General features: G+C 43.0%; 1 protein-coding gene across 2 annotated transcripts in view; it reads left to right on the forward strand.

The window, feature by feature from the left end:
- Window positions 1-6,616, forward strand: part of LOC137434233 (intraflagellar transport protein 27 homolog) — a 91,536-nt gene extending 84,920 nt beyond the window's left edge. The window contains exon 7 of one of the 2 annotated variants that reach the window (XM_068127031.2): window positions 6,261-6,616. In XM_068127031.2, the coding sequence (XP_067983132.2) occupies window positions 6,261-6,359 (99 nt within the window). In that variant the 3' untranslated portion in view covers window positions 6,360-6,616. The remainder of the gene's footprint in view (window positions 1-6,260) is intronic. The other variant, XM_068127032.2, reaches the window with a different exon arrangement.
- The last annotated feature ends 4,437 nt before the right edge of the window (window positions 6,617-11,053 follow it).

An 11,053-nucleotide genomic window follows, 5' to 3' on the forward strand; every position in this document is an offset into this window, starting at 1 on the left:
CTCATGTACACCCACTAGGCACTCGCTCCCTTCACGCAAACATCCATGCTAGCCGTGACGTAGAACGCTGCTCGTAAACCTGTGTGATTTGAGTGAGACTTCTACAAATGGTTCAAGACGTACAGTCTTATTTGAAGTGACATCTTAAATTGCTTTATGGTTGTCATCTCTGGATTGCTGCTTAATTAAAACTTGAAATTCTGCGCAAACCTACAGGTAGTGGACAAATAAAATTGAAATACCAATGTAAAGTCACTTCATAGAGCATTGGACCACCACATGCAGCCAGTACGGCCTGTACGCGCCATGGCATAGAGTCCACCAGCGTCTGGAATTCTGCAGGAGGGATGTGGCACCATTCTTCCACAAGAAAGGCAATCAACTCGTACCTGTTTGATGGAGGTGGAAAGCGCTGTCTCAGGCATCGTTTCATAATCTATATACAGTGAAACTTTGACTTACGAGTGCACCAACTTACGAGTTTTCCGAGATACGAGCCGTCGCTCGGGCGGTTTTTTGCTTTGTGATGCGAGCCGAGATCTGAGTTACGAGCTTACGCCACCCGCCACCAGGTGGGTTCCGGTCACGTGGTTATCTTGCCGTGCAAGCATCTCTGCCGGATATCGCTGCTGCTTTGTTTTCGCATTTTGGTTATTTTGGAAAATTTCTTAGTTTTAACCATGGGTCCTAAGAAATTGAGTGCCAAGGGCAGTACTGAGAAGAAGAAGAGGATGATGTGCTTGGATATAAAACACGCAATCGTCGAAAAACATGAGCGAGGTGTGCGTGTTGTCGACTTGGCGAGGCAGTACGATCGTAGTACTTCTACGATATGCACGATTTTGAAGCAGAAGGAGTCGATAAAGGCTATAACGCCAGCCAAGGGCGTTACGATTATTTCAAAGCTCCGGACCTCTGTCCATGAAGAGATGGAGAAGTTGTTGTTTGTGTGGTTGACGGAGAAGCAGCTCGCAGGAGATACCGTGACCGAGAGCATCATCTGTGAGAAGGCCCGAGACATTTACGGGGATTTGGTGCAGCAGACGGCGGGAACATCAACGGACGAGGCATCGGAAGAGTCATTCAAAGCCAGTTGGGGATGGTTTGATAATTTTAAGAAGAGGACCGGCATTCACTCCGTCGTCAGGCATGGTGAGGCAGCAAGCTCGGATGTGAAGGCAGCTGAAGATTTTATTATAACTTTTGCCGAACTGATAGAAGCCGAACGATACATCCCCCAGCAAATCTTCAACTGTGACGAGACAGGGCTCTTCTGGAAAAAGATGCCGAGGAGGACGTATATAACGGCAGAGGAGAAGAGCATGCCAGGCCACAACCTGTTCAGAGTGCCGGCGATAGCTCGCCTTCTCTTTGTGGAAGACACGGTGAGATCCTTAACATCCAACAACTAATGGGACGCAAATGGGGCGCCCAGTTTAGCGGTACACACATTGATGAATCACCCTGCCTGTGAAACACCGACATGACAGGTTATAGCTGGGTCGGGATTCAAACCCAGGCTGGACAGTTTAGAGTCAAGTGTGCGTACCTCCAGTCCAGGCCATCCTGCCAACTTGTATGCTGCATACAGGTGAAATATAAAGCGCGAGATATTTTTATATATACTGTATATAAAAAAAAAAATTGGTGTGGTTTTTGGCGGGCTGGAACGGATTAATAGCATTTCAATGCATTTTAATGGGGAAATTTGATTTGAGAAACGAGCAAATTGAGTTACGAGCTCCGTCACAGAACGAATTAAACTCGTAAGTCAAGGTTTCACTGTATATATAAAACACAGTGTGTGTGTGTGTGTGTGTGTGTGTGTGTGTGTGTGTGTGTGTGTGTGTGTGTGTGTGTAATGTTACCGATAGACTCCTAAACGGAGAGGCTTACGTGCTTGATATTTGACATAGACATGGCCATTGAGCGTGGGACGAACATGGCCGAACTCAAAATATTTGACGATCCATATTTTTTATTCATATTTACCTCAGCGCATTTCAGCGCACGGAATCAACAGAATCAGAGCAGGTGGGCGCTGATTCGCTCAGAGCGATCACGTGATGACGCTATGAACGCTATGACGCTATGACGCTATGAACGATATGACGCTATGAACGATATGACGCTATGACGCTATGAAAAAAAAAATCGCTATGAAACGCTATGACGCTATGACCGCTATGACGCTATGACGCTATGACGCTATGAAAAAAAAATCGCTATGACGCTATGAAACGCTATGACGCTATGAACGATATGACGCTATGAACGCTATGACGCTATGACGCTATGAAAAAAAAATCGCTATGACGCTATGAAACGCTATGACGCTGTGAACGCTATGACGGTATGACGCTATGAAAAAAAAAATCGCTCGCTTTGCCAAGGGGCTCGCTCCCCCCCCCCCCCCGTTTCCCTCCCCTCCCCCTCCCCTCCCCCGCCAATGCCGGGTACTTCTGCTAGTACTCTATAGATGCTTGATCGGGTTCTGATCTGGTGAATGAGAAGGCCATGACATGACATAGATAGCATCAGTGTCTTGTTAATCAAACCATTGTGTGATTCAACGTGCTTTGTCGATGGGGGGGAGGGGGGGCATTGTCATCCTGGAAGACACCCCTCCCGGCAGGAAATAAATGCTGCAACATGGGGTGAAGATGATCATTTGGTACTTGATGAGCGAGAAGATGATTACAAAGTAATGATTGGCATTGACCTTGCCTTCTAAGGGAATGACTGCACCCAAACTATGCCAGGAAAATGCACCCAAAAACATTACAAAACCACCAGAACCATTCACTGTTGGAACCAAGCACTCTGAGTTGTAGAATTCCTTAGGTTGGCGCCACACGTGCACTCATCCATTTGTCTAGATCATGGTGAAGGATGATTCATCTGACCATATCACATTTCTACACTGCTCGGTAGTCCATTACCTGTGCTCATTGCACCACTGGACTTCAAACATACGGTGCCAGGAATTATGAGCGGGTTGTGCACTGAAACCCAACTATGGTATCCCTCTCTGTGGAGTTTCCGGCAGACATTTTTTTTAAATGAAACTCGCTGCTCATGCCCAAGGTTTAAATTTTCAGTCATTTGATCTGTAGTTACTCGCCTGTTTTGCCTTGCACTTCAAATCACTGCATGGATATCTCGATCCTGGAGTATGCGCTTCCGCCCACTGTTGCCTTTTGTTGATGATGTGTTACCCTCAGAGTTCCATGCCAACATCACATTCGACACAGTTGCTTGTGATACATCAGCAAGTTGGGCTGTCTTTGTCACTGAAGCTCTTGTCAAACACCCCCCAACAATCACCCCTCAAAGTCACGGAGGCCTCCTCTTGCAGCCATGATAGCCATAAATATAGGCAACCAATCCCCCCCCGCCCCCGGTCCGTCCTTTTACATCAACTTTTGAGCTTCCAAAAGGAGCTCTTCATGGAGATTGGTCATGAAGAGGACGATTATCGCAGCTCGATAGAACAATGCTTCCACAATTGACAAATGATTGTACATTGTGAAACTTGCTCTGAGTGGCGGCACAGTGACCCCGTTAACATTGCCACTCTTTCATGACATCCAGAACATTTTGCTTTTTTTTCGCACTCATATTTCACTTTCATAATTTCACACTTTCACCATTCTCGGAAAGTTTCCAAACATTTACTGCAGACATTAACACATTTACAATAAAATGCTCAATGAAAATCAAATGAATTTTACACAAGAATCATTTTATTCCTCCCCCATCCAAAAGCACATGTTCCCCATGCAACATATAATAAGCATCATTGAAAATCACGTGTTCATTTCGGGTTCTTGCTTTCGGACACCTCTTCCTATCTCTAATCTGATTGGTTGCCTGGCATAGCAACTGCTTCTAAGGATTTCCTCAACCCTAAAGAAATTCTTACTTGAGGATATCTTGAGGGTTGTTTATGCAACAGCGCTTAAGGAAATCCATCGCTGAGGACACGCAGTGTACCTTAAGGTAAATCTTTCCTTAAGGATAAGGGAATTTCATGCAACTGGGCCAAAGTACTATATGCAGAAATCTTAGTATATGACTGACCGTTCTTATACATATATGTCGCTCGGGGTTGAATCTCCGACGGAGTGCAATTTATTTGAAATAACTTCCTTTGGTTCATTGCCAGCAGTGGGCGCTGCCCCACTAAAAGCGCCATTCTGCTTTTAATGGGGACATAAAGCCGGCTGTTCCGTTTGCATTTAGGTTCTGGATGTCGAAGACCCCAAAGTGTCACAGAAAACGAGTAGGGCGGTGTGTACCTGTACATGTTCATTGGGTTTCCTCTCCAAAATGAAATAGTCCATACCAGTTAATTGTACACCGCTCCTTTCCTATGCCACCTCCAGGCATTGCAAATCGTCATTGCCGGGCACCGAAGGGGGCTCGGCAGTGACGCACGCTGAAAGAGAGTACTCAGTTTTCACTCTGGTTTCTTGTTTGTTTTCTTGGTTGTCCGGACGATATCTCAGCCATCCTTTGAGCTAGGAAGCTGAAATTTCGGCACAGTAGTGAGCAAGTCCTTTGTCAAATACGGTATTTTTTGTTTTTTGAATAATCAATTAATTGAGGAGTTATTTAATTATTAGCGTTTAATTAAGTACTTATTTAATTAATTAAATTTCATTTATCTTCTGACCATTATTAACTCAGGCACCTTTTGAGTTAGGAAGCTGATATTTGGACATGCCAATGACCAGGTGATTTGGCTGCAAAGGATATTTTTGATTTATTAATTAATCAATTAATCGATTAATTATTTAATTATTCGATTAATGACAAAAAAATTTTTTTTTTTTAAGTTACAGATTCTGATGAAATAGTGGTAGTTTATGTGTTCTCTGACCAAATTGATTAATAATTTAATTTTTTTATGATTATTATTTATTTATTTTCATTATTAATCATTTATTTATTTTCTTTCTCATTTGGCCAATATCTCAGGCACCTTTTGAGCTGGGAAGCTAATATTTGGACATGAGTGACCAAGTGATGTGGCTATCAAGGATATTTTTGATTTATTGATTAATCATTTCATCTATTAAGTATTTATTGATTAATCGATTAATTATTTATTGAGTAATCAATTAATTATTTAATTTTTTATAAATGACTTATTTAATTAAATTTCTAAAAGATACATCTTCGGATGAAGCACTAGTGGTTTAGTTATGCGATTAGCCAATTGATTATGAAAATATTTTGTGATAATCTTTTATTGATTTTAATTATACAATTAATCAATCAATTAGTGTACACCTCTCCCTCCCAATGCAGCCTCAATGAGCTGCACTGCGGTATTGCCGGGCGCCGGAGGCGCCCCGGCAATGCCGCGCTGCAGCATATTTAATTATTTGGCATGGGGCGGTGTACTTTGAATGTATGTGTACTTGTTTAAATTTGTTTTTGTATCGTTTTTGGCCTCGTCTCTCAACTGTGAAGAATGACTTTAAAAATTCTCGATTAGCATCTTCTCCAAAATCAAATGGATTAATCCTCGTCACACTCCCAACCCGTCCACCAAGTTTTGCCCACATCCATGCATAACTTTTTGAGATATCCTGCTCACAGGCAGACAGACAAACAGACAGGGGTGAAAACATAACCTCCCTCCACCTTTGGTCGTGGAGGTAATAACATTGTGCCTCGGTTTTTCATCACACCCTCTTGAGCTCGTCCGAATCTGCAATGCATTCATTTACACCTGTTAATTTGTGTATCCACTGGTGTTGCATTTTCTAATTTGATTTTTATCCCTCGAGCCCGTGAAATGAGAAATGGGGTTTGGTTGCTGCTATGTGTTTATTATTGACAAATGTGATCACGAGCAGTGGAGTGGTCGGAGCAATAAGGTGATTGTTTCGGAAAGGAGCGGGATGCCAGGACTGTGGGGAGGGTCAGGTGAATAAGGAATGGAGCGGGATGCCAGGACTGTGGGGAGGGTCAGATGAATAAGGAATGGAGCGTTCGAAAAGGAAGGGATGAACAAATGGATAGCGATGGTCGAGCAAAGTAGTCGGGTGCAGTGAAGACATCGAATGTTTTATGGCCACGTTTGCTTTGGACAAGTGATGCGTTCCTTTATCAGCATGATAATGGGACAGCGAATATAATCATCCTCTGAAGGAGGGTTTGGGAAGGAGAGCGATTATGAACTTGCTGCAGAGATCAAATGAGGTATCTGGTTGAGACCGAGGTCCTTGTCTTCCTGTTTGTTACAGAAAGAGATGTTGAACTGTGATGCGCCCTTCAGCTTTCTGGCAGATGCGTTTCACCGTTTCTACGAGGAGCGAGTAGAGCAAGCTCGTATGCTTATTTGATATCACCTCACCTCAATTTCCTCCTCGTCACCCTCCTTACCCCCTCACCGACCTTCCGCCACCCTCTGTTGTTGTGCTGCCATGATTACTATCTGCCATGTGCAGTGCAAGCATATAATGTTTCTCTCATAGTTTGATCTATGATATTAAAAAAAAAAATTGTTGTGTAGATTCTTATCTTCAGGTTTGTACTTTTCCATTGCTTAATCTCGCCTTTTTCACCTTGAGAAATAAACATTTGAGTCAATGAACCGAGAGTCATCGTGCATTGCCCTTTGCCTGGTGAGGATCGGCACATGGTTCTTAACCCTTGTTTAACAGGATATTAACTTAACCCTTAACCCAGTTATGACGTTTCGTTCTTTTTGTATCGGTGATGAAATTTGAACTTTGCGGTCGTCCGTGCACTCGGCTCCATCCTGGTGAGGATCGGCACATGGTTCTTAACCCTTGTTTAACAGCATATTAACTTAACCCTTAACCCAGTTATGACGTTTCGTTCTTTTTGTATCGGTGATGAAATTTGAACTTTGCGGTCGTCCGTGCACTCGGCTCCATCGCCGGTGTTGTGCCAGGAATAAAACTGTAGAATGCAAAATCGTGCCAGTCCTGCCAAAAGCTGCAAAGTGCAGCCAGGTGCAGTGTACGGGCAAATATTGCAATTAAGTTTCTCCAAGGAAACTAATAATACCACTTCACTTGCTGCCTTTGACATCCCACGAGTGTATAATAGTCATTTGAAAAGCAGAATAACCTACTGAAGCTACGTGCTTTTTCACCACTCCTTCCTTTCTTTCGGCCTGGCATGGTTTCTATAAAGCTACACTCTACCTGATTCTCGTTGTTTAGATTTTTTATGTCACCTGTAATTTAAAAAACATTTTAACTAAAGTGCAGATACTAAACCTTTAATGAAAAAATAAATACAATCTTCTACACTATGGGTAGCCTGGTGTTGGCTTAGCGGTTAGGGTGCCGGCTTGGGATCCTAGGATCCTGGGTTCGAATCCCGGTCGATCGCTGAATTAACGCCAGGGGGGTTGACTCAGCCCGTCATCCTTCCAAGGTCGGAAAATTGAGTACCAGTTCACTGGTAATTCCCTGTGTGTTGCAAGAGGTGACAAACAGGGTTGGCGGCAGGAAGAGCATCCAGCCATAAAACTGCTTCAAAATTTTTTTCCGAAAGGCCCGAAAAAGGCCAACCCCCGCTCTGCGGGGAAAATGGCCTCTAAAGGTGGTTCTTCTCCACTATTGATCTGACAATGCACAAGTACTGGTCATAAGTAATAATAATATCAGATCACATGGTCAATAACGTGCCACTTTTAGTGTTAGATGATTGGCAACGTGTTTTTCTTACGTGCATAATTTGATGATAGTCAACATACAGTGTAATGTTATGGGCCGTCATGTTTTAACCTAGTCAGGACACGTCGTGTTTCTCTCTCGTCACCGTATTAATATGCAGTGGACATAAACAGAATATTTCTACACTTTCTAATGTATATACCGTCATACCTTGATTAACGCCCAGGATGCATTCCTGAAAACCGAGCGCTAATCAAAACAGCGCTAAATAAGGTAATTGTAACATGGCTCCAAAGGAGCTTCGAGGTTTGAGGACGAACCATATATATGAGGTCTTCCTTTGGGATATTTATAATAGGACAAATAGCTAAATATCTGCGATCATAAAGCCATCCATCGCCTACAACTCACCCTGGGCCCACAATACAATGATGGTCATATTTGTTTCGGACCGACATAGGACCTTGGCCTTCAACATTTAGGAATAGACTGCAAATTAAGAAAATGTGTCTCCATCTACATTCAATCCAAAAAACCCAACATCATGGAAATCGCAGGAAAATTATTAAAATGATGATCAAAAAGGTGTTTTTTGTTAATTACATCACAATCCGAAAAAAGTAGATCAAGAACACCAATCAAATGTTGCATGCGTAACATCAGTGCAGATTCACTAATATGATGCATATTCATGCTTAGGCAACATGCAAATCTTGGAAGGTCAAGTGGTCTTTGAGATTCCGCATTGGTAAAATTGGGCGATGACAAAAAAAATGCGTTTTTTTTTTCAGAACACCATTTGACCATGACTTTTAATCTGGAAGGGTATGATGTAAATAGAGTTTAAATGCGCCTTGCTTTAGGCTATCTGGAGATGACAATTTCGTTCCGATTGGACAAACCTTAGTCGAGTTGTGGTGAAAAATGTTTAAATGTCTATAATTGGGTCACGAGCTTAAAATTAGGTCAAGGTGAAAAACATTATGTCAACCCCACATATATTCTATTCACATTATTGATGCAAAATTTCATTCGGAAGGTCCGAGCCGGATCCTAGCTACAGCTCGGAAATTGGCAGTGAAGGAAGAGAAAAACAAAAACCTAAATGGTGGTTTCGTACTCCAAGGGCTCTACGAAACTCTGTGATACCATTAAAAATTGGAGACACTAATTGTAGAAACAAAAACCTACAAGAGCTACAAGCCTCCTCCTATCCTATCGGGGGAGGCTTAATGATTGTGTACACCTGATAAATGTTTTAAATCCATTGATAAATAAAAACAATATTTTTTATGATAATGATATGCATTCAGTCAGAGCAACGTAGGACAGCGGTGAGTAATGAGGTGGGAGGGGCATCACCAACACTATCACCTACCATCCTTCCCCCAGACATTATGGGTCACTTGGGTTCACAATATTATGCACAAATAAGGAGAAATGAAGAGTTACCACGATGCTGTAAACACGAGCGTGAGGAGAGCGTCCAAAATTGGCGGGGGCGAGGCGCTGATTGGCTGAGTGCTAACCAGCATGCGCTGTTCTCATTCGCTGAGTGCGTAGCTCAGAGAAAAGATGAGACTGATGCATGTAGCCTGTCTTGCATGGGACTTTTGAACCGCTTGATGGATTTTAATCATGTTTTGTTAAAAACTAATTCAGAGAGAGAGAGAGAGAGAGAGAGAGACTTTCTTTTATTATCAAAATAATACAAAAAAAAAAAAAGTATTTATATCTTTACACCAACCATAAATACATGAAAAAGCAATGAAACGAAAGGGTTACAGAAGTATCACGGCACACAATTTGCCAAAATAAACCATTAACTTTATACAACCTACAAAAAAAAACTACAAAAATATTACCAGTTGGTTCTCACGAACCTCACACAACCCTTCATGACACCAGGTATTGGTGAATTCATCAAGATTGTTTGCATCCCTATAGAAACAAAACTCTAGTTTAAGTCTTGCTGACACGAGGGCATTGAAAAACAACATAACATTGCATTCCCCGGCAGGTTTACCGTTCAATTTCTCCCTTCTTATGAGATATATTGCCAGCTTGGCTGTTGCGACAAGAAACCTCATTAACATATTTTCCTTGCTTGACTTGGCATTAAAGCCGAAAATAAAAGAACGCAACGAGAAAACAACCTTCATTCTGTGTGCCACAAGATTAAGCCACCGAAACAAAGGAACCAATCTCACACAATTAATGAAGGCGTGGAACACGTCCTCCGTACATATGCAGAATGGGCAACGTGTGGATGTAGGAGAGAAATGGTTGATTAACTTATTGGAGGGGACTATCCAATGGATCAGTCTCCAATGGAGATCACCAGATCTTTTACTTACGAGCTTGCTATACATGGAGTTCCATACAGGTTCAGAGGGGGTCCCACAGGCAACAGTCTCTTCCACCGGATTACTCCATTTAGCGGCGTATCCCCCAGCAGTAACTTGACACATGACTTGTATAGCTCTTTACTGCTAGTCTCTTGAAAGGGGCTTATCCCCATGCTAACCGGGGGTAAGTCTTCCAACTTGAAGTGCACCAGTAACCCAGGAAAAACCCACTCATCGTGCAATGGTTTGAGCTCGTGGGACCAGCATACTCTCAGCCGTACCCCTATTCGTATCACCTCTCTCAACACTTTTGCAGTCACTCTTTCGGACCGAATTCCTGCTAGCTCGGCTACTTCTCGAGCTGATTTCCACCCGCAACCTGAAACTTGCCGGAGGTGCCATACTTTTGTGATGCCGGCAATAATGAAATGCTGGCAGAGGTCCCTACTTTTGGGTATGTTTGGGAAAAGCCGATTGCAGAACAAAGGCTCTTGTGCAAACATATGGATGTCGTAGTTGTCTTCTTGACGGCACACTTTGAGGTTCTGCCAAGCATTCAACACACTCTGATAAAAAACAGGAAGAGGAGATGTGTCAACTTGTTGAAGCAGGACCAAGAAACATTCGCGGCCATATCCCAGCCTGCCAGCTTGCCGCAAAATGTGGGTGGCCAAAACATGGTTTGGTAATTGCTCTTTCACCAAAAGTTTTTGCACAGAGCATAGCCAAAAGGCCATTATACGGCTCCTGATGTCGACCATACTCTGGCCACCCTCGGCCAATAGACGGCATACAAAGTTTGGCCGTAACCAGTGATGCCCTCCCCAAAAGAACTCCAGCAGTTGCCTTTGCACTTCCTTCACCAAGCCTTCTGGTGGTTGCAGGCAGATGAATCTGTGCCACAAGAAGGAGGCGACGAGGTTCTTGACTACCAAAACTCGGCCCTTATACGAAAGGTGAGGCAGTGCTCTCCTCCATCTACTCAATCTCTTTTTTACGCGTTCAGCAACACCTTCCCAGTTTTTCTGGCCGTACTGT

This window comes from Myxine glutinosa, chromosome 10 (assembly GCF_964187855.1).
Source record: "Myxine glutinosa chromosome 10, kmMyxGlut1.1, whole genome shotgun sequence".
In the NCBI taxonomy this organism is placed as follows: domain Eukaryota; kingdom Metazoa; phylum Chordata; class Myxini; order Myxiniformes; family Myxinidae; genus Myxine; species Myxine glutinosa.